This window comes from Gymnoscopelus microlampas (genome assembly GCF_963454915.1).
Source record: "Gymnoscopelus microlampas genome assembly, chromosome: 2".
In the NCBI taxonomy this organism is placed as follows: Eukaryota; Metazoa; Chordata; class Actinopteri; order Myctophiformes; family Myctophidae; genus Gymnoscopelus; species Gymnoscopelus microlampas.
In genome coordinates, this window is record NC_139939.1 from 35,908,862 (window position 1) to 35,934,117 (window position 25,256).

At 42.8% G+C, this 25,256-nt stretch overlaps 2 protein-coding genes across 2 annotated transcripts; one reads left to right on the forward strand and one right to left on the reverse strand.

The window, feature by feature from the left end:
• Positions 1-8,594: 8,594 nt before the first annotated feature.
• krt15 (keratin 15) lies at positions 8,595-12,495 on the forward strand. The gene is made up of 7 exons (XM_084044923.1): positions 8,595-9,179; positions 9,710-9,792; positions 10,457-10,613; positions 10,794-10,955; positions 11,155-11,280; positions 11,591-11,808; positions 12,235-12,495. Exons 1-7 carry the CDS (start codon positions 8,673-8,675, stop codon positions 12,350-12,352), a joined length of 1,371 nt encoding a protein of 456 aa, XP_083901049.1. The 5' UTR covers positions 8,595-8,672; the 3' UTR covers positions 12,353-12,495.
• A 4,867-nt stretch (positions 12,496-17,362) lies between these two features.
• krt98 (keratin 98) lies at positions 17,363-22,324 on the reverse strand. The gene is made up of 7 exons (XM_084046639.1): positions 21,885-22,324; positions 20,836-20,918; positions 20,362-20,518; positions 18,938-19,099; positions 18,653-18,778; positions 18,065-18,285; positions 17,363-17,713 (listed from the first exon to the last, which is right to left on the reverse strand). Exons 1-7 carry the CDS (start codon positions 22,239-22,241, stop codon positions 17,680-17,682), a joined length of 1,140 nt encoding a protein of 379 aa, XP_083902765.1. The 5' UTR covers positions 22,242-22,324; the 3' UTR covers positions 17,363-17,679.
• Between the last annotated feature and the right edge of the window lie 2,932 nt (positions 22,325-25,256).

The following is a 25,256-nucleotide window of genomic DNA, read 5'->3' on the forward strand; positions in this document are numbered from 1 at the left end:
TTTTGCTCAGAGGTTGGGGAGGAGAAGAAGACACATGATTTTGGAGGCAATATGTATAATAATATAGATATGTTTGTTCTTATTGGAGTCAGTTAACATCTATAAATGTCAGGAATCTCTGCGTGAACAGTATGTATGTCTGTCCATATCTTAAGAACTGTTTATCCAATCAACTTCAAACTTGGTGGGTATACTGCTGAGGAACCAAGGCTGTGAAGTAAGTCGATCAGATGAGCAGTTTTACAGAACCTGTGCGATCTGAATGGCATCACGTTGCCATATATGGGCATTGCAATAGTGATGAAGTGAAGTGAAGCAGTGATGAAAGAGCAGTAGAGTAATATGGGTTGAATTATACTTTTGTACAGCAGCAGTAAAAGATGGGGGAGCAACAGAAATTGCTGTCAAAAAGTCTTTGCTGGCAGCGTTTATGCATGTTACTTGTCATTCATTGAAATGTTTTTTAAAAATGAACAAATAATTGAATACTGTCCAGTTAACTTCACTACTGTAAAACAAAAGTAAGACGAAAATCCCAAGTGACTCCCAAGGGAAAAAGTTCAAAAGCATTCCGGCGAAAAGACATACTGTACTGTTTGTTGTAAGTAGTAAGTAAACTTCATTTATAAAGCACCTTTCAAAACATAGTTACAAGGTGCTATACAAAACAACAATTATAAAGCCATAAAGTTAACAGAGCAACAGAGCAATAAAACATGTAGGTGTCAACCATGATCTAATAAAGGCTTTTGCATTTTTTTACTTAACTTCTCTTTGCATACTGTATGTATTTAATCCTCGACTCCAAAGAGTATTTTACTTTCTTTCTTTCATTTTTTCACAAACAACTTTTTCTACTTGTTTTCGACTGTCTGTGAAACAAACTCATTCTATGAATTATGGAAGGTATAAGGGTGTGGCTGGTAGCTGCAGGACATAACCAGTCACTGCACAAACCAGTCTGAGCCTGAATCACAGAGGAAATACAGAGAATAGAAGGGCGTGGCAGAGAGCCTGAGGTGATAGTATCAGAGTAGAGAGAAAGACAGGAAGAAGGGAGAGAGGGGTGTGGAAAGAGAAAATGGCTGGAGAGAGTTAAACAAGAGATATGGAGAAATGCAAGAGAGAGAGGAGATAGAAGGAGAGAGAGAGAGAGAGAGAGAGAGAGAGAGAGAGAGAGAGAGAGAGAGAGAGAGAGAGAGAGAGAGAGAGAGAGAGAGAGAGAGAGAGAGATATTACCCTCAGTGTACATAAGTGCAATAGTTCATAATAAAATATGACTCTTCAGTTGATATGCTCCTCTTGAGCTATGTTCTTAAATATATAACTGTTTTGATGACTTTTGAGGACAGGACTGCTGTCTATCTGTCAGGCGAATATCTGTATTTATTTTGACTATGCTATCATTGTTCGTAATTTTTGTATCCATTTTGACATCCCCCATGACAAAGGGGCTAAAGAACTGTGTTCTTAACTGTGGACTCACTCAGCATGTGATGGAGCCAACTCACAACAAGGGGCACACTGTGGACTTAATCATCTCCAAGGGTCTGAACATTTTTAAGGTTGTGGTGACTTATGTTGCGCTGTCCAATCATTCCTGTGTTTTCTTTGAAAGTACTATCTCCATGCACAAAATGTTTAAAAATAGGTCATCGCAAAATGGCATATCACTGAAAACACCAGTGATATATTGAATATACATTCAAGCTTTCTGATCCACTCTCTCTTGTGTCTCAGTCAATGAGGATGATCATTTCACCTTCATAATTGCAGGTGTTATTAATGCCATTGCACCCACTGAGGTAGTCTCTCATGGGGTTTTCAACTGGTGGTCCGTGGACCACTGGTGGTCCTTGAAGGTATTGCATGTGGTCCCTGACCATGCATTTAGTAATGTAGGAAAGTTAAGATATTTCTTTTGTGATTTGTTTTTGTTGAGAAACAGTGCACCTGGTGATCTATGATGACGCGTCAATGTTGTCATTTACTGGGAAGTTGGAGGTTAGGAAATTCCACAGAAAAAGGCAGTGCGAATCTCAAGAGAGAGAGAGAGAGAGAGAGAGAGAGAGAGAGGGGGGGAGGTTGGAGATGGAGATGAGTCAGAGAGGAAGAAAGAGATACAATAGAGAGAAAGAGAGAGGAACAGGGTGCGTCATCAGCATCATCAGCAATAGCAACACTTCTCATACTACCTACTGTACAGTCGTACACACCCAGGTAAACCGTATCAGGTTCATTCTTATGAAAGTTATGATTGACTCCTACTCTATCCAAATTATCTCTGGCATGAGTATGAGTAAAACTAATTAGTCAAATATATGCAGTATAGTTTTTTAGCGGCGCTAGCCGCTCTATACCTTTAGGTATAGAGCGGATATTAGCCCTCTATGCCTGGCTTTTGCGTCAACGTTCTGATTGGTCAGGTGCGTCAACGTTCTGATTGGTCAGGTGCGTCAACGTTCTGATTGGTCAGGTGCGCCAAAGTTGTGATTGGTCACTATTCATGACATCACTATGATGTCATGAATATAGAATTCGATGTCTATATAAACGATGACAATGACTTCATCTTATTATTCATTTGGCTAAAGTCTCCGTCTAGGTAAGTTATTTAAAGTTAATATGACGAATAGAAAGAGAAAGATACAAGAACAGATGAAGGGTGAATGTATAGAAAGTCTGAGTTCGGGACCCAGTCATCCGTTATGACAGAATGGTTTGATAGAGACGATCGAGAATCCAAGAGTCCGTTAAGGTTCTGATTGGTCAGGCCCGTCAAGGTTCTGATTGGTCAGGCCCGTCAAGGTTCTGATTGGTCAGGCCCGTCAAGGTTGTGATTTGTCAGGCAAGGGGACTATTCATGACATCACTATGATGTCAAGGTTTATTTTTTATTTCCTCATGGTTTTTTTTGTATATATTTTTATTTGGCTAAAGTCTCCTTCTAGGTAAGTTATTTAAAGTTAGATCCTCAATTTAACTTTATCTGTCGTCGACGCTCTGATTGGTCAGACCCGTCAACAAAGTGATTGGTCAAGCTTCACATGACACATGGCTATAAACACATTATAAACACATATCGATGACATAATGTATTCAAAGGCGCCGCTACCTTCACACAGGGTGTGATTTTTTTTATTATTATTAAGAAACAAGGGCAGATTTCGTTTTTCAAATAGATTAATGAAGCAATTTCAGTATTTTTTTCCCCCCCACATAATGGATGTGAAGTATGTTAGAACAATGCTGTGTATCTTGACAATAAAATCCTAAGCAGTTTCTGCAGAAACTGTAACTGAAGGATACGTTTTTTGTTTATTTAGGAAATACTTCTGCAATTCAGTTCAGTATCTCACTCAAGACGATACATGGCAATTGTTGAATGCATTGGTCATGTGGGTATTGAACATGACTTCTAAAAGATGCATTCCTTCACAATAAAGCCATGCCGTATTTCCTTGCACAGTTTAAATGCAGGATGTGGTTTTATTTGATATTTGGATTTAAGTGTTGCTGAGTGGTTTACACTCAGGGGTAAGCAGGGGTTCCATGTCTTGTGCAACCCAAATAATGGCCATTGATGTAGGCTACACATTGGCTGTTGTGGGAATCTCATCCTGTGATCCTTCTACTCACAAGACACCATGTCAAATCACTCAGCCACGATTAAATACAATCAACCATAAACTATTCTGAACAAAGCCTTTATTCATTTTCTTCTAATTGAAAGTGCTTTTGATCCATCCATAATGCATGATGTAGCTTTACATATGCACGTACAGTAGGCCTATGTGTACATATGTGTTATTTACGTCGATTAATAATGAATATGCACAAGGTGTTCACAAGTATGTAGTACTTGTCATATTGTAGCTTAGCTTAATTTGCACCTGGAAACGGTGACACACCTTATCTGCCTTTTCACTCCTCCATGGGATGGGACACTCAACTCTCAGCACATTGTTGTTGTCAAGGACAAATCACGTAATGCACAGCTACCACTGTCAATCAAACAACTCAGTCGAAACCTAAACTCTCTCAAATTGCATTCCAAAAAAGTATTCCATTTACTGTTGCAGAAAAGGACAAACAGCTACTGTATTCTGTAACGCATTATTTAACCTCAAGCAATAGCTACCCTGAAACATTTAGCTTGATGAGAGTGTTCCATGCAGATTGACCCATTGTCCACTGAAGATGAAATATTAAAACTAAATCTGACAAACTACACCATTACTGTAGAAGAGTTGATGTGGTTTCCCATAGTAAATCATGCCATTTTAACTGACTGCCTCAAGCATTGGATGGTTCAAACTTCAGAGTCATAGCATACCACTATAACCTTTCAATGAAACAGTAGCAGTGTAACAGCAAATCTATCATCAGTGGTATTTTATGAAACAGTCAACACATTTTTTTTTAAATTAAGCCATTCATTATGTGCCTACGTGGATGTTTAGGATATTTTCATGTTCAGGCATCGACCATGCTACTGAACTACCTACACATGTTTTTTCAGCAGGCAGGATTTTAATGCAGCTTGATAAATGAGTCAATAGGCTTATCCACTTGTTCTGCGATTGTATAAATCAATGTCAACTGTTTTGAAATGTGCAAATGTTGCGACACAAGTGAAAACGTCTCATCCTGTTGCTGGAGGTTTTCGTTTGTATTTGACTAAATTAAATGAAGGACAGCTTTTGCTGTGTTGTTGCACCTTGTTACATAATTTACAAACTTATAGAATGTGAAGATAGTGGTTGCTCTAGTCACTTTTGGGATTGGCACAACTACACTGAACAGATACTAATCTATGAACTATTCATCACTTCACTCGTTACCATTTAGTTGTAGGATTGATTTGAACATTGTACAGATAACTTTTGAAACCCAGCTGTAACTCTGCTACAGAGTTACTGTGCAGATGTTTCAGCTCTAGGAGATGGAAAGTAGTTTAGGATTCTTAGGCCCCTCTGGCTAGCTTGCAATGCAGGTAAAGCCTTGCTTGCCTGTGAAATAATCTGGAAGCAAGAAGTTGAGCTCCTTCCTGGACATTTGTGCAAGTAAAATATTTTCTGTCAGTTCAAATCATGCACACATATATACTGTATGTACCTAGTAGTAATAGTACATTCATGCATATACATACATACATACATACATACATACATACATACATACATACATACATACATACATACATACATACATACATACATACATACATACATACATACATACATACATACATACATACATACATACATACATACATACATACATACATACATACATACATACATACATGCAAATACATTTTATCCGGGAGAGGTTACCATAGTTGTGGTGCCTTCACATGCACATATACAGAAAAAGGTCAACGAGGTTTCTGCTCAGTCAGCCTTCATCAGGCAGACCACTTTTGATCCAAAATGTTTTAACTAAGCCAAACTTAACTGAAAGCCCTTAGTAAACACGTCTGACAAAAAGATGTGTCAACATTTTGACCAACAGTAAAAGTGATTGAAACCTTTGCCAAGCCAAGCCGTTGCCACTTGCCAAACAGATGAGCTCCCTTGGGCCTTGTGCAATCATCTCTCATGCTCAGAATGGGAGTCATATGGGTGTCAGAAACCTCTCACACAGTGACATGACTGTCAAAGGCTGCGCCTTTTTGAAAAAATATTGAAGCCGATTGACATTGTATAAATAAACTAAACCAACATGTGTCACCCTAAAAACCTTTGTGGTTCACTTGCAAGCTAGGGCCCACGCCCAGATACAATTGATCTGAACATCTGAATCCTGCTTTCTAACTGGTTTTCTAATACCAACAAGAGTAGTGTACTATGGTAAATCTATTAAGTTTTGTTATACACACTTATGCATGTATACTCACACACAACACAAACGTACGCACACACGCGCGCGCGCGCACACACACACACACACACACACACACACAGTCACACAGTCACACACACACACACACACACACACACACACACACACACACACACACACACACACACACACACACACACACACACACACACACACACACACACACACACACACACACACACACACACACACACACACACACACACACACGCCTGATCATGGCGACTCTAAAGGGTAAATATTTGACTTGTTCTGAGACAAAGAGTTCCTTTAACTCGTTTTATTTGTCCTGATTTTTATCTTGAGACACAGCAGGAGAAAGACTATGGTAGGTTTTTGCAGCATTTGCATTTTTAAGCATCATCCATTGCACTTATTCCAGTTAGCATCATATCATGATAAATCAACTAATAATGGGTTTTAAACATTTCAGAAACTTGCATAAGTGTGCATATCATGCATAAAATAGGTGGGAAATACAACTGCTAGACTGATGTGCAAGTGTGAAAATGTACGTTCCCATAGAGGTAAAAATAACTCAAACTGTTAGTGTCCTGGTGAGAGGCCATGGTGCTGCAGTGCAAACCAATCAACATCCTGGGCATAATTTATGGCTAGTTAGCACAGGCGTGATGAAAGCCTGCAAACTCAGCATGAAAGGAAGCTACACATGACTTTTGAGGAGTGAGTGCATCATCTGGTTTGTATGATTCAAAGCTGTGTGTGTGTGTGTGTGTGTGTGTGTGTGTGTGTGTGTGTGTGTGTGTGTGTGTGTGTGTGTGTGTGTGTGTGTGTGTGTGTGTGTGTGTGTGTGTGTGTGTGTGTGTGTGTACACTGCATGCACGTGTATGTGGTCCATCTCACAATCAATTGTATGCGTGCGTGCGTGCTTGCCTGCACGTGCGTTGTGCGGTGTGTGTGTGTGCGTGCAGAAATGTATTTTCAGTCAAACTATATGATATAGTAATAGTTGTTTAAAATCTCTCTGCAAAACGTCACAATAATGCAACAATTGTTCCTTTCATTAACATATGGAGAACATGGCATTGTCTAAATGCCTCGACATTTAAATGAAAGCAAGTCAGCTTTTCCACATACAAAACGTACAAACCTAACGTTTGTAAACCCTCAGGGACATCATAAAAAGCCTTACAGAAGTACTCTGGTAAAAAGGAAAAGAGGCAAACAAGAGAGAGCTTGTTCTCGTTCATGCATGTGCCAATGCCAAAGTAGGATGATGCCAGGAGAAAAATAGGGAGCAGAAGCAATCACATCTGTAGTGAGCTATCCAAGCGTCACAATGCCCAGGCTTGAACGAAGCCAGTTGGGTCATAAAGTGATTGTGCGGTTACCACTGATTGAACGTCATACATGCAGGAACATGCGCTGGAGGGTCACGTTTTCGTCTTTGTGACTTCGTCTTTGCCATTTTAGGCAAACTTCCACGTTTATTTTCGGTGTAGGTTTATTTTCTAGAGTATGGTTACTATTCTACGGCAAACCAAAGGAGAATGCAATATACACACGTTCTGCAAGACAGAAACCATCCATCAAGTGAAACGATACCCACTGTACCCAACAGAAGAATGGGAGATGACCTGAAAGATGACTGAGTGTGAAATAAAAGACAGAGTGATTCGTGTGGGGAGGAATGTGAGTTGGCAGAGCGTCAACCGAGAGATCATGCTGTACCTTACTGTTTCAATTGTACAGTATCTCCAGGTGGTTGTCAGGGCAGCACAACACACACACACACACACACACACACACACACACACACACACACACACACACACACACACACACACACACACACACACACACACACACACACACACACACACACACACACACACACACACACACACTGCATGTCAGCCTTGCTCAATAATTATGGCCGCAATTGAGTACAAATAGCTCACCTGTCAGGACATTGTCTGACTTGACTGCTTGACTTATAGTACCGGAGGCTATTAACAGTAACAGGCGTGTCTCTTTCAAAGAGACGCCAGGGGTGTGAGAGTAAAGAAAGCGTTGCCTTGATTATTTGATGCATCTTTAGTTTAGTTTATTTTAGTTTAGCTTAGCTTAGTTTAGTTTAGTGTTAAGGGGGCATTTAAGGTGAAGTTATCTATTTTCCCAACGTGCACACTTTCTCAATTCCTTTCACCCCCACTGCACCTCTGAACGAGAGGCAGAGCAGTGGGTGGAGGAGCCCTGCCCCAATTAGAAATAGATATCCATCGTTCTCTCCTCCCCCTTCTCCTCTTACCCCCCCCAACACAAACACACACACACACACACACACACACACACACACACACACACACACACACACACACACACACACACACACACACACACACACACACCCAACTCCACCTACCCCACCCCTCTCACCACTACTCCATGAAGAGCCCTTCCCAGTCCTTCTATACTCCACCTCTCCCTCATCCACCCCTCCACCCCTCCACCTGCCTTGTGTACGGCTCCACAACACTCAGCCACTGTGAACCACCCCTCCTCCCTTGTGGGCCTCTCCACCTCTATACCCATCACAGCAGCCTATCTCTCCTCCCTTCATTGCCTCTCCTTCATCCTCCCCTCCCGTCCTGTCCCCTCCCCTCCCCTTGCCTCTCTCCACCATGCACCACCTACCTTGTTGCATGTATATAAGGGCAACAGAGACAGAGCTGTGCACGTCTCCAGGGTAGAAAGGCCAGAACCAGAGCTCCTTCCTCCCTCTCTCTCTGTCTCACACAATAATGTCTATGTCCTACATGCACAGCTCCGGCGGCGGTGGCTCCATGCGGCTCGGCAGCAGCATGAGTGGCGGCTCTCGCATGTCCATGGGTGGCGGTGGAGGTTACACGTCCATGGGTGGCGGTGGAGGCGGTGGTCGCATCATGGCCGGCCGTGCAAGCAGTGTGTACGGAGGTTCAGGAGGCTACGGAACGCGCATCTCCACCTCCTCATCCGGCGGCTCTGCAGGTGGACGTTTTGGCATGGGTGGAGGTGGAGGTGGAGGTGGCGGCTTTGGTGGCTACGGCATGGCTGATGGTGGTATGGACATGCACACTGGAACCAACGAGAAGGCCACCATGCAGAACCTCAACGTCCGCCTGGAGACGTACCTGGACAAGGTGCGCACCCTGGAGAAGGCCAATACAGAGTTGGAGCTGAAGATCAGGCAGTTCCTGGAGAGTAAGACGTCCCCCAATGCCCGTGACAACTCAGCCTTCGAAGTAACTATCGCAGACTTGCAGGGAAAGGTATGACGTCACACGATCTACATCATAACTGAACTGGGTGTGATAAGGTATCATTTTTGCTTTGCAATGTCTTGGCTAATATTCTATGGTAGAATGCAATTTGACCATTTTATCATGTGTCAATGATTACTTCAAAGCATGCAGTGCTTTCTATCAATCTATCCTGCATTCATTAATGCAAAATGTGAATAATCCATTGAGCACTGCATATTTTATATATTATATGTGACCTTTTCATGTGATGACACGCTGTAGCTCTTTTAAATATATGCATAAAACTCAGTGCACCGGTTTGGTCCTAAGAGTGTGCGTTATGCGTAATGCAATGTAATCATGTTGCATTGCACTCTAGGCAACGTGTGAGTGATTGTGAAAGGTGCTATAGGAGTGTGAAGTACAGCTGACACTGTGGTCAGTAATGACTGTCACTTTGCAGTGTGAAGCAATTATATATAATTTAGTATGTGTCATTAGGGAAAGGTTGTGCCTGCTTTCTCACCCGCATCTTTCATTTTCCATTTCTTCATCAGATTCAGGATGTCACCACCGGCAACGCAGGCATCTATCTGGCCATCGACAATGCAAAACTGGCTGCAGATGACTTCAGAACCAAGTAAGCATTTCCCCAAACTTGGGATTTTTTTCCATGCCATGGTAGTCCTGACCTGTTCACTTCACAACATCCAACGCATAGACCTTTAAACACAGTATCTGTACGGAGTACTTGTAGATACAGAAATGTACAAGAATAATGTTCAAGTACAGTGTCATTTACAATTCATCAATTTACACGTTTATTTTATAAACGTGTAAATTGTCACACAAATGACTTTAACCCATTAAGACCTGAGGCCGATTCTACAAATGTCTTCTAAATCCCAACAGTTTTCACACTTATGTTGCTATGATATCAGTGGTTCTCAAACTGTTTCATGTCAAGGACCCCCAAAAGGATATGCATTTGGCCGTGGACCCCCATCTCAAAATATTTCGTTCCAGGGACTCCCAGAAGCAAAGATTTTAGTTACAAATGTTTGCTTTAAAAGATTTGCAAACATTTTCATGATTTTTCAAATATAGCAGATCTATATATATGTAGCAGATCAGTATATCGGCTATTTTTGAATAGCCAAATAATGGTTAAAGTGATTAAAATCTAAAATGACGGATGCTTTCCCGGTCTTAATGGGTTACATCTTCCTGGAGGGTTGAGCAGGCCTTGGTGTGTTGGAGGTTTACTCTGATTGCTTATTGCTCCCTTCTTTCTCTTATACCAGGTATGAAAATGAGCTGGCCATGCGTCAGTCAGTGGAGTCAGACATTGCTGGGCTGAAGAGGCTGCTGGACGAGCTGACCCTCGCCCGGTCAGACCTGGAGATGCAGATCGAGGGCCTGAGGGAGGAGCTCATCTTCCTCAAGAAAAACCACGAAGAGGTGGGTGAAGATAACAGGAACCCAAACCAAAGTGGTTGGGTCTCAATGGTTGTATCATTGCAGTGTCAAAGAATGTCATGGGAATAGAAGTCTTTCACTTCTATTCTCTTTAGTGAGCTTGAAATGTCCCAGCTGTATGATCCCATCACTCACCAAACACTGTCCTGTTTTCCAATATAGGAGCTGGCAGCTCTGAGGACTCAGATGAGTGGTCAGATCAACGTTGAGGTGGACGCCTCTCCGCAACAGGATCTGTCCCTGGTCATGGCTGAGATCAGAGAACAGTACGAGGCTGAGGCCGCCAAGAACCAGAAAAAGCTGGAGCAATGGCACCAGGCCAAGGTAAGAACTGGAGTCGGCTGGGGAAAAATCCTATCATGAGGATGGTCGAGGGTATAGCCATAGATTTGCATCGTGCATAATCCAGAGGATGCGGTTATGCTGTTAGGCCTTGTGGAGATGTAACCATAAGAAAGTCATATTTTCAAAGAAGATTCGCCATGGTCTGGTTATACTGAATTCACTCATGTTTTCTCCACAGGTAGAAAATATCAATAAGGAGGTGGCTGTCCACACAGAGGTCCTCCAGACCTCCAAGTCAGAAGTGACCGAAATCCGCCGCACACTACAAGGCCTGGAGATTGAACTGCAGTCACAGCTCAGCATGGTTAGACCCAGACAATTCATTTTTTGGACAAGGTTTTTACTATAAGAGTACTCGTAATATTCCACTTTATTAGATTCACTTTGAATATCATAAAGATAACCTTAGCAATAGAATTAATTTGCAAATCAAAGCTTTTACTTACTAATCTGGTACAGTTACAGTAGTGCTTTCTTTGTTGAGAGTGAGACTGACAATGGGATAGCTGTAGACACTAGCACTAATACAAGGAAGTGAAACAATGTCGAAAAGTGATTTGTCTTAGCTCTCTCGTATCTCTTATCTCTCCTCCTGTTTTACTCTGCACCACCAGAAAGCGTCCATGGAGGGCACACTGGCAGAAACTGAAGGCCGCTACTCCATGCAGCTCCAAGGGCTCCAGAATCAGGTGAACAGCATGGAGGAACAGTTAGGGCACCTCCGCAACGACATGGACCGCCAGGGACAAGAGTACAGACAGCTGCTGGACCTCAAGACCAGGCTGGAGATGGAGATCGGAGAGTACAGGAGACTGATGGATGGGGAGGGCAGGTAAGGAAGGAGTGGTGGAGAGGGATGTAAGGGCAAAGGGAGAAAGGGAGGGGGAAAGGAAGAAAAAAACAAGAGAGATGGGGGATGAATGGAAGGTGGGATAGGATGGGATGGAGGGAAAGGAGAGTTAAAATGACAGGAAAGAGTAAAAGCTAATTAGTGCTTCGCCACATGACAGTGTGGCATGCAGAGTGATTTTAGACGAGTGACACTGTCATCCGATGAAGCATAAACCAGGCTTAACTGTAAAGTCTGAGACCTGAAACTCTAAACACAAAACTATTCAGAATGTCCCAACATCTCAGTTCTGACAGAGATTAAAAAGCAGTGTTTTGACAACTTTATGACATTCTTTGAGTCGAATCACCCTGTCATAGGTTAGGTACAACTCTGACAGTATCCCCCCCACCCCCTATTTCACTACAGTTTCTCCAGTTCCAGCACCAGCTCCAGCACCAGAACCTCAAAGGTGGTCATCGTCACACAGGAAGTGGAGGACGGCAAGGTATTGTCCTCTTCCACCACCACCACCTCTACAGACTGAGCTGTGGCACGTGGCACGGGGAGCATAACGGGGTGACACCCCCCCCCAGAGAGACGAGGAGAAGAAGTGCAATGACATCTGCATTCCACACTGTGAACACCCATATGAAAGCAATAAAGAGGCTCTCAGTTTTTATGACATCACCCATCTTGTCCCCATCTTTTTCTTTGTCGATGATGACTCACATCGCATACCACAGTGACACGCACGCACGCACGCACGCACGCACGCACGCACGCACGCACGCACGCACGCACGCACGCACGCACGCACGCACGCACACACACACACACACACACACACACACACACACACACACACACACACACACACACACACACACACACTGAAGGTTTCTGATGCCAAGCATGAAGTATGAAGTTCAAGATATGATCTGTTTCAAGTTACTGTAATCAGAAAAGTATGCAGTAAATAATGGTGGACGGGCGGGGGCGGGGTAGATATAAGTCACATGAGCTACATAAGAACCTCAGGGGGTTATTTATTCTTAGCCTGGGATCCAGACTGATATGGAGCGAATCAGTCTGGATTCCAGGCTAATTTAGACTCAGGTTCTTTCCTGCCTGAGTCAGTGATGCTCTGGGTTTACATGTGTAGGACTTTATTTTTTACATAGATATTAGTCCAGCAGTGTAGCCTGGCATGTTGGGTGACAATGATCATATTAGCTATACTCTCACAATAGGCCTACAAGTTGCAACATAATGGCATCAGTCCAACAAAGGAGTTCATGGAGCCAAAGGTGTCATGGTTGATTTGTTTCACTGAATTATTCTCTCACGCTCATTTACAGTAACTTGTTTCATAACAGCCCTGGGCTAACATAAATCAAATGTGCTAGCCACATTATTATTTTACTCATAAGATTCTGTCTATAATTTAGACAGAGGAGTCACCTGTCCATGTCATGAACACCTCAGATATTTCTAGACTAGCTAGTAAAATCTAAACAGGTAAAGTACTGAAGTGACTAAAAAACTCAATATTAATGGTACATCTGCAAAACTGAAGAAGCCAGCGTAAATGTACGTGTGATACTAGAAAAGTGGGCTTCTCGGAGCACAGGTCTCCACCAGGCCGAGTTGCTTACCCAAGGCCCACAAACTTTGGAAGGCAGTCACAGCCACTTGGAATATCTGAAGAATCTAACTTATTCATCTTGATCACATGACCCCAGAGATAATGTGTACCAGTTTCTGTGAGTTTTGGACAAAGTCTGTAGGAGTAGGAGAAAAAAGTATGTTTTGAAGAAAACACAAACTTCCAATCTGGCACATGTGTCCGGGGCCTACAGTATATGGAGAGTGAGAATTCAAGGAATCCAGTGACGCTGTTGTAGCGCCACCATGAGGCTGTTGTGAAAAATGTTTCCTACTGTGGAATGTGCATGCAAAGTTTCACAGCAATCGGGAGCTGCGTTCATGATTTGTGGCATTTTATGCAAAACAGATACGTCTTAGTTTGGACAAAATCTGTAGGAATAGTAGCATTTTTTGTGTGCAAAATCCGGCCTCATGGTGGCACTATAACAGGATGATTTGAAGAAGACTACTGTGAGTGTGTGCGTGCAAAGTTTTGCAGCAATCGGGAGCTGCGTTCACATGGAGGGCCAGTGCTGCCATATTTCAAAATAAAAAAAAACATGTATTTATGTGTGTGTTTATTTCCAAATTTATTTATTTCCCTATCTATTTATCTATGTATTTCCTCACCTATTTTTATATTTTTCTTCATAATGAGGGGCGTGGCTTGACTGTTCAGGTATTACCAATCAAACCCAGAGTGATCAAACCCACACTGTGATGAGATTTGAGTGTCCTTTTTCACAGAGACCGGAAGTGTTCAGTTGAAACTGTAAAATTGTATATTATTTTGGCAACTTTGCTTGTTGTGTTGCATGATGATAAAATTACAATGATAACTGCACATACGGTATGTGAAATATAATAAGTAAATACATATACACCTTTATCTACATAGGAAGAATTCAACTTATTTCATTTACCTATTTAACCATTAATCATCATCATCGTCATCATCTTCACCACAAACATATTGTTATAGAATATTCAAGTATGTTTTGGGGCGGCAGTGGCTCAGGAGACAGAGGCCACCTTGGAAATGGAAGGTCCCCCCATTCTATCCCGGGAGAGCTAAATGCCATTGCCAAAAAGAGAATATTTTCTATTGCAAGTAACGGTGACAAAATAAAATATTGTCCGGGGGCTGCTGAAATAGTGATAAATCTGTGGTAAAATGCCCCTCACCCCGCTGATGAAGCAGTCACTTCTGGATTTGAACCCAGGACCTTGGGAACATGTAACAAGCTTCTTAACACAGTGAGCCACCAATGCCATGCTCCTTGTTTCGTCACACTTTTCCTTGTGCTAAGTGTTATTAAGGATGCTAGTCTTCAAAGCATGCTTGGCAGTAAAGACTAGGCCACCTTTGGCAGGATTTGAACCCAGGACTTGGGAACATGAACGCTGCGAGCCACCATTCTCATCACATCTGACCCTCAACACTGGAGCACCCCAGGGATGCATGCTGAGCCCTCTCCTCTGCTCCCTACACGCACGATTGACTGCACAGCCACACATGACTCCAACACCATCAAGTACGCAGATGACACAACAGTGTCGGATTGTCAACAACGACGAGTCTACCTATAGAGATGAGAAGAACTCACTGGCACTCTGTGCTGGGAAAACAACCTTGCCCTCAATGACAAGACCAAGGAGCTGATCTTGGACTTCAGGACGCAGCGGAGAGATCATGAGAGATCATCGATGGAGCTGCAGTGGAAAGGATCAGTGAGTTCAAGTTCCTCGGTGTACACATCGAGGAGAAGCTCACCACACACGTGAGGACAAAGGCACAGCAGCGACTGCACTGGCTTCGCCGCCTGAAGAAGTTCGGAGTAGGACCCTGCATCCTCAGGCTGTTATAAAAACTGCTCAGTTAAAGGCGTTCTATCTGGTTTGGAAACTGTACTGCCTGAGAAAAGAAAAACCTACAGCGAGTGGTGTGGTCGGCAGAGTGCATAATGGGAGGCGAGCTTCCCATCGCATCGCGTCCTTGATGATGCGCCCAGCGCATCATCAAGGACAAGCACCACCCCAGCCACAAACTGTTCAAACCCCCACAACAACTGCGGCCAGGCAAGGATGCCTACCACAGTATCAAGGGCAACACCACCAGGTTCATGAACAGCTTCCACCCGGCTACAACTGGCTTCCAAAGTTTGTGGTTTTTCAAGGGTTTGCTAAGTTTAGCAAAAAACAATAAAACATAGAAAAAGTGCTCCTCGGAGCACTGGTCTCCGCCAGGTCAGGTAGGTTATTGTGGGGCAGCAATGTTCGAAATTCGCCAATCAGGATGGAAACATCGGACAGATCCGTCTATAGAGATACATGACTATATGACTATAGAGATCATTTATTTTGTACCGATTGGACAAATTGGACAAAATCTGTAGGATCAAAATAATTGTTGAGCAAAAATCGGCCTCCTGGTGGCGCTATAATAGGACAATGTGAAAAGGGTGGTATATCCTCCTCGGCCTAGTGGGAATGTGCGTGGAAGGTTTCGCGGCAATCGGACACTGCGTCTTTGAGGCATTTTGTTGAAAACAAGCCACTCCTGCAAACTTTAGATCTTAGCCAATAGATGGATTATGAAACTTTAGATCTTAGCCAATAGATGGATTATGAAAACTCAGACAGATCTGTGTTGATCACATGACTATAGAGATAATGTGTACCGATTTGCGTGATGTTTGGACAAAATCTGTAATGTGTTTGGCAATCGCATGCTGTGTTCATGATTTGAGGCATTTTGTTCAAAACGGACCACTCCTGCAAACTTTGGAAGCCAATCTTAGCCAATTGACTATATTCACACAGCGGCCATTTTAACATTTTTCATTGTGGCATGTGTGTGATGTTTGGACAAAATCTGTAGGAGTAACATCAACAAATATTTTTTGCAAAGATCTGCCTCCTGGTGGCGCTATAACAGGCCGATCTGAAATGTTTGGGGCAGAAGTTCTGCTCTGGCATCCAGGGAGTGTGTGTGCACAGTTTCGCTGCCAACGGATGGACAGACGGCCTGGCGGAGACAATCACACATTGAGGGGCCTCTACACAATGCAGAGCCAAAATTTCACCTCCACCCATAGGGGGCACCAGAAATGCTGCAAATGTCACTGTTTGAACCCCCCCCCCCCCCCCCCCCCCCACACACACACACACACACACACACACACACACACACACACACACCAAATGTGACAATGTAAGTCAACCAGAGTTAGATACTCCATACCGTATGCCCATAATTGCCTTCACAAATTTGTGGGCAGAACCTTTTTCTTCCAAAAAACACCTTATAGCATGAATCATACCCCCAATCATACCCTAAATGGAATTGCATGTTGAGCACTGTTTCCGAAACAATGGGTCAAGACCCATTTGTGGGTTGCGGACCCATTTTTAAGGGTTGCAAGTAAATATCGTTTTTTTTATATTCCTTTTTTTCAGCACGTCATGTCTGTGAGCTTGCACATCACTATTTTCACTGGTTTGGGTCCTGGGGAAAACATCAAATTTCTCTTTTGGATCTCGAGCTAAAAGGTTCGGGAACCACTGCTATAGAGCATACTTCAACTGCTTCACCTCATGACTGACCCTGGGTATAGGCAACCAGGCCTAGTTGTTAATTTGAACACTATTATTGAACACTTTCATCTGTAAGATGGTGCCATGCAGAATACACTTGGAGAGAGAGCAAGAGAAAAGGCTGGCAAAAACAAATTGCCAGACCTTTTAACAGCAGTTCATTTTACTTTAGATTTTTACTCAAGTGGTTTTCTAACATGTGAGCTATCTCTACTGTTATTCAAGTGTGGCTTTCAGGTATAGTTTTTTCCACCACTGCCTGTCAGTCCATTATATGCAGGCTCATAAAGGAGTTAACATCACAGAGGTCTGATTTAAGTGAATGAACTTTATTGATTATTGATGATGTCAACAATTTAGTCTGAGATGTCATCGATTTAGTCTGAGACCTCATCCACGTCCACGTCCACTGTCTGGCTGGCTCTCGATTTAGTCTGAGATCTCATCCACATCCACGTCCACTGTCTGGCTGCTCTCCACCACCCTTCCATCCACAACAGTCTGTACCACGGTGATCGTCTTGGTAACCACTACAAAACAAGACAAAAAAACAACAACAAATGAGCATCTCAGAAATATAAATATAAATATGACTAATGTATACGTTAGAACGTTCTTGGGGAATATTCAGAGGGAAAGATGTGGCTTACCTTGCTTTGTGCTGTTGATGAGGGAGAAGAAGCAAAAAATGAAGTTAGTATTTATTTGTTTTTAATTTCACTTTCAAATGTTAACAAGATAATCAGCACTCATAATAATCACACTAGAGTGAGTTCTACTCCCTCACTCTATCAACTCATTGTTCTTTTTCTTTTTCTTTCTCATCTCTCTCTCTCTCTCTCTCTCTCTCTCTCTCTCTCTCTCTCTCTCTCTCTCTCTCTCCCTCTCTCCCTCTCTCTCTCTCTCTCTCTCTCTCTCTCCCTCTCTCTCTCCCTCTCTCTCTCTCTCTCTCTCTCTCTTTCTCTCTCTCACTTTCTCTTTCTGTCTCTCTCCTCTAAGCTCCCTCCCTCACCTTTCATCTTCTCCATCCAGCAGCCTCCTGTACTCTGCAATCTCCCTCTCCAGCCGTGTCTTGAGGTCCAGCAGCATGTCGTAGTCCTGTTTGTTGTTGGCGATGTTGGCGTGGAGCTGGGACAGCTGCGCCTCCAGGCTGGTCACCATGGCCTGGAGCCCGGCCAGTTGGTTTGCATAGCGTGCCTGTGTCTCCATCAGCGTCTCTTCCAGTGACCCTTTCTGTTGGTGGAGGGTGGATGATGGAGGGTGAGTGTGTTGTGATGGTTCACCTTTTGTTAAGCACTGTGCAACTTAATGAAAGTCAACTAAATCGATCAATCGGTCAATCGGTCAATCGGTCAATCAATTATTATCAAATCACAATGTGACTATTAGTTCACAAACTGAACTAAACCACAATTAGTCTTTACTATTATTATCTAATAGCCTACTATTATAATGGTTTAGTAATAGAAGTTAGTAGTAGTGGATGTAGTAATGGATACATATTACATATTACTGAATACTGATAGCAGTAATGGTTAGTGATATTACAAGCAGTAGTTGCAGTAGGTAGAGTATAATGTTTTTCTCTTTATGGACATACCATGCTTAGGTGTGACTGCAGTTCAATCTGGAGCCTCTGGAGGGTGCTCTTCAACTCCTTCATCTCTGAGCGAGACTCAACCAGAGTGGTAGAGCAGATGGTCACGTCCTTCTCCACTGCTGTAATCTGAAAATGCAAGAAAACAACACCCACAATGCATCAAATTGAATCCGTCCAAGAGTTGAACTTGAATCAAAGAGTTAAGTAAACAAATATAATTCAACATTTACAAAAATGACCCCAAGAAAGATGTTTTGGGAATGGGACAAAGTATACTTAACATACCTTGGTCTGATACCAGGACTCTAGTTCCCTGCGGTTCTTGGCGATGGCTCCTTCGTAGTGCTCTCTAATCTCAGACATGGTCTGGTTCAGGTCCATAGAGGGACATGCGTCCACCTCCACATTCACCTGGCCTTGCATCTGACTCCTCATCATGATCAGCTCCTGCAAGGGGCAAAGGTTAAGAACCCTGGTTTAAATTGTTGCTTATTGAAATTACCACTGCAAAAAATACTCAATGCAAGTTGCTGGTACAGGTGGAGTGTGTGCGTGCGTGCGTGCGTGCGTGCGTGCGTGCGTGCGTGCGTGTGTGCGTGCACGCATGGGTGCGTGTGTGCGTGCATGTGCGGATGCGTGTGGCGCAAGGGCAGCTATGACCTAATGGGGGAAAAGAATAATATGTGGAAGTATGGAGGGGAGGAAGAGGGAAGAGAGACAATGTTGTTTTTGATCAAAACATTTTCCATAAATTAATCCCCAGGGTGACATGAGCAGAGGTCAGCCAGAGGTTATCTCACATAAAGAGGCTGTAATATTACACTATGACAAATCCTGACATCCTGATCTGAAGGCCATTATTGCTCTGCCCATTGTGCTCCATACAAAGTAATTCATTTTGCTGTGTACCGTTTTTTTGTAATGGTAGACATTGGCCTGGACAAAAGTGTCAGGCCAAATGCCTAAAATGTAAAAATGATAACATCCATAGTGTACATGTGTTTTCCTGTAAAATGTTAGACATTCTCGTGTGAACAGGCCACACCTCTACACATTGACAAATTGTGACATCCTGTATCAATAAAAAACAATCTGAAGGCCTGGGCCGTAGCATGACGGTCCAGGCACCGTGGCACCGTAGGCTGCAATGCCGGCCTGACAGCGTGTTGCGGGTTCGACTACCTTTACTGCGTGTGTCCCCCCCACATCTCTCTCTCCATTTCCTGTCAGCGCCACGTTCCCTATCCCACTCTAAATAAAGGCATTTTTCTTTTAAAAGAATAAAAGGAATTCTGGTGATCAATGTTGCTGCAATACACCGAGTCTGATCTAAGACATAGGTGTGTCTATGAGTAAAAGGTAAGCACCCACACAAGGAGATCACATCAGTAAAGCCTGACAAATGGGGACATACGTAGCTGTCATCCAATGAATACCTGCTCTGCTTAGGTTTTAGGAAGATGGATGGTGTTTACCATGGAGCTATGAATCAAATACTAATCCTACACCATTATGTTGTAGACACAATACACATACTTTCACCATGCCACATAGAAAACATGGGTGTGGTTCTGGGGGTAAGTATGCAGGAGTTGTCAGCAGAGGTGAGGGGGCATTTCTAAATCTTGGCTTGTGATCGCACTGCACGATTGCGTTAAAAGTAAAATGTATGTTGAATGAAGAGACTTGAATAATAAACTTGTGCTTACCTCTTGATGGTTCCTCTTGAGCATAATAAGCTCGTCCTTCAGGCCTTCATACTGGTTCTCCAGGTCCATACGGGCCAGGTTCATGTCATCCAGCACCTTCCTCAGCCCATTGATGTCTGCCTCCACAGCCATCCTCATGGCCATCTCATTCTCATACCTGGAGAACACGGGGAACACCACTCATCAGAGACGTGACACGTTTCATTGGCTTTTTCATGACACTTCCAGAAGGGTTGAGAGGGCAAAGGTGAAGTGTCAAAGGTTGTTTGTTGTTAAGATTAGAAGCTGACAGCTACGCATGATTTCACACCGATGCAGATGTGAAGTTCCACACAAGTGGCACATTGGCTTAAAGAGGCGCTCGCTTATATTGTAGACACCAATGGGCCTCTATATCTTTACCCGCATACGAGTGACAATACACTTTGTAACACACGTGCGTGTGTTTGCAAGTACACGCGCCACGTCACTCACTTCATCTTGAAGTCATCAGCAGCCAGTTTGGCGTTGTCAATGTCCAGGATGGTTTTGGCATTGATCTTAGAGGCCACACGGATCTGAGGAGAGAAGAAAGGCAAAGGATGAAGAATGTTTCAGTCATTGGTCAAGAATATAAGACCTCTGATTGTATGTACCACAAGTATCCTGTCCTTTCTGTGTCTCCTCTACTAGTGTTAGAAAAGGAGAGGCTAAAAAGCAGGGCTGACAAAATGTAATTGATTTCCCCCCTCTACTCCAGTCAGTGGTACAAGGTGTCCCAGCCACTGATGGTGGTATACGTAGTTACATCTACAGGATGATTTTTCAGCTAGTTGATAGATGCACAGTTGGAATGCAGCCTAGCCTTGTATGACAACTATGAGACAGGAACACATGAGCTCATGGTGATAGATTTATTAAGTACTGACTGAAGCAGCAGCAGAATTAAAGTTTCACTGAGGAAAGGTTTCAGGATTCAAACACTTGAAACTCTTCTTCTTAACAAGAAAGAAAGTGTGCAAAGTGCCCCTTTGGGCATTTGCTTTTGGGCCTAGAGACCTTTTTTAAACATAACCTTTGGATTGTTATGGCTGGCAGCCTGTACTGAACGTCTAGAGCACAGCTGACACAAGTGAATGTTAAGGAAATAGGAACAGGATAGGAAAGAAGCATAACTGGTCTCTTCTCTTCCCACACTTCCTCTAGAAACAAACTGGTCAAACTACTGAGACTACAAACTATACTCCAGTGGAGTAGGATGTCTGAGCACTACATGGTCTCCATCAATGAAACATGGTCCACTTAAGCACCTTGAAAATACAAAATAAACAATTTGTGCCGGTTTATTACCACCGACCCATATACTACACACGCACACGCACGCACACACACACACACACACACACACACACACACACACACACACACACACACACACACACACACACACACACACACACACACACACACACACACACACACACACACACACACACACACACACACACACACACACACACACACACACACACACACACACACACCTTGTCCTTCAGGTCATCGATGGTGACGAAGTAGGCTGAGTAGTCGTGGCTGATGACAGTCTTATTCTGGTACCACTCCCTGATCTGCTTGTCCAGCTTCTCGTTCTCCTTCTCCAGGGAGCGCACCTTCTCCAGGTAGGTGGCCAGGCGGTCATTCAGGTTAATCAGGGTGGCCTTCTCATTGGCGCCAGTGTGAAGGTCCAGGCCGTCGGCCAGGTTGAAGCCTCCTGTGGAGTAGGGGGACTGAGAGCTGAAATTAGAGGGCGCCTGGGCCGAGGAGATGCGGGTCCCACGTCCTCCCGCTCCCCCATACACACTGAGGGTACGCTGGCCATAGGATCTGCTGCTGAAAGACATGGTGAGAGGATCTCGGTGGGATCTAGAAGAATGGTAGGAGAGAGCAGGTAGCCTGTTAGATCAGCAGTGGAGAGCATCATGCTCGGGCACCCAGGTTATATACACCTTGTACGCACAAAAAAAGTGGGTTGGGCTGGGGTGGAGGGGCGGAGGGTGGTGGCAGATAGTGGAAGAATGTGGCTTCTGTCTGTCACACACACACACACACACACACACACACACACACACACACACACACACACACACACACACACACACACACACACACACACACACACACACACACACACACACACACACACACACACACACACACACACGTGAGGTGTGGCACAGTAGATGGACAGGGGGGGGGGTCTCTTACAGGTGCAACCTGTGCTTCAACATTTCACTGGTTCTCAAGGAACGGACATTCCCAGAATACCCCCTCCTCCCTCTTCATTGTGTTAATTGGAGGCTTTATTGTTCCTTGGCATGGCAGCGTGTCTGGCTGGAAATGTGTGCACAACATAAAGTACACGGACACATAGGCCTGCATGTACATATGAACCCCTTGCTCTCCAGCCCTCACACCTTAAGCAGCTAAGAGCAGCGGGTCTGTAAAACATTCACTCAACTAATTGTTCACACCAGTGACAGAAATGACACATGCCAGATACAATTTCCGTTCACCTCATTGAAACGTAGGTTTAAGGGTAAGGTATTTCTAAAGATAGCCCAGGTTATTGGTATAACCATCAAATCCACATAGCCTTACTTCAAACTGTGGCCTTTAAATTTAATATTGTCTAAATTGTCTTCTTACAAATTACATTATTTGCATGTTTTACTATGTTGTTTTTGCAAAGTTGTTTCAAGCAGGAGGCTTAATAGGGCAGTGACAAACAGACAAAAAGGGCTTTAGTTTTTGAGATACCCCTGCCGGAGGTAGGACCAAATACAACATTGTTTTCCCTCATCTATAATATATGAAATGGATTCTTGTATAAAAAATATTTTACTGCAAAAGTGGTGAAATTTATATATATTGTTATACACCCCCAAACTAAAAATAAAGCCTGACCCCCATACTTTAAGCCAGGACATATCTCTCTACATTCTAGAAAAAAACTGAATGTCCTAATGAAATCTACAGTATCCACACTGATGAATTTAATTTTTACTTCACTTATTTACTTCACAAGGATGGAAAAAATATGAGCATTAACTTGAGTAGTCTCTAAAATGTATGAGAGTTGATATAATTTCACATATTTGATTATAAGTTATACTACAGTATTTGGCTCCGCCTTTTCTATCTGCATCTTATTGCCTACATGGGTTTCTTCATAAACTGACAGATAAATCATTGCAAATATTTTGGAATATGACAAGATGAGAAGGACCTTGTTGTCAAATCAAGTAGCTAATTAGCTGGCTGGAGAGTGACCTAGCTTAATGTTCCATTTAGTGTAACAGAGCCTGTCCAGTTGCCTACTTTGACAATAGCAGCATCCTGACTCTGTTTCACCAGAATGGAACCTTATTGAAGCCTTATTTGGTATCACTGGTAACATGGTTACTGTACATCCTAACAATAGTGTCTGCACAACATGGATACGGTACAAATTCATACGTTTATTTTATATATTTATCTTAAATCTTTTTTTTCTTCTTTTTTTTTTTAACATTTTACCAGACTGGAGTATGATGTACAAACATTGGATCCAACTATTTGTATCATCTGTGGTAAACATTTAGAAAAAGGAAAGAAACTAGATCCACTACAACAAAATATAGCAGGTGCCAGACGAAAAATAGAATCACAACAGGCATACAGTATCTGTAGATGGAGACAGGGTTTCATGAACATCATCACCTCTCTGTTGAGCAACATTTAGTTTGCATTGATTGAAGACATTCTGTTGTAGGAGTTTTTACAAATGGAACTTGTTTCTTTCCTTTTTCTAAATGTTTACCATAGATGATACAAAGATTTGGATCCAGTGTTTGTACATCATACTCCATTCATTCTGTTAAAATGTAAACGTAACCATATTGTTACCAATGATACCAATTAAGGCTCTGTTCCAATCTGGTGAAACAGTCAGGATGCTATTGTTAATGTAGGCAACTGGAAAGGCTCTGTTACACTAAATGGAACATTAAGCTAGGTCACTCTCCAGCTAGCTTTTGATTTGACAGCAAGGTCCCTCTCATCTTGTCACATACCATACCTTTCAAACAAGCCCTCATATGTATTGCTATGACAATCCAGAGCCACTACAAAGCAAGACAACATTCTACATAGATTTACATTTCCGCCTATTGTAGGTATATGTTCAAATATTTTTTTTCTGGAATGTAGGGGGATGTGAATCTACATGAGTTTACATACCTCAACCCCCAGACGGCCCGGCTTTATTTTTTGTTTGGGGGTGTATAACTATATATGTATATCAATGTCACCACTTTTGCAGTAAAATATTTTTATACAAGAATCCATTTCATGTATGGAAGACCTTGAGATGTGAAAAAACAATGTTGTGTTTGATCCTACAGTACCTCCGGTAGGGGTATCTCAAATCTTTGGGGCCATTGTCTAGCCTATATTTCCTTGCATTATAATGTAGGCATTTAACATTCTGCTGTTTTGATATTATGTTAGTAAAACCCATCTGAAGTGTACAGGTTAAGTGATGTGTTATGCGTATGTGTTAGGTAAAATAAGAATACTAACTACAAAAGTTACTCCTCAGAGCACAGGTCTCCGCCAGGTCGGGTTGCCTAACCAGGGCCCGCAAACTTTGAGGCATTCATATCCACTTGGAATTGGATCTGAAAATAATAAATACAAATCTAATCTTTAATAATTTGTACCAGTTTGTGTGAGTTTTGGACAACATTTGTAGGAATAGTAACAAAAAAATCAAAAAAACATCTAAAATAGGCATCTAAGCATAGTCAACTTAAAATATTATGATGCTGAGGGGAAAATAACTCAAAACTAATATATTAACTGATTGAAATAATCAA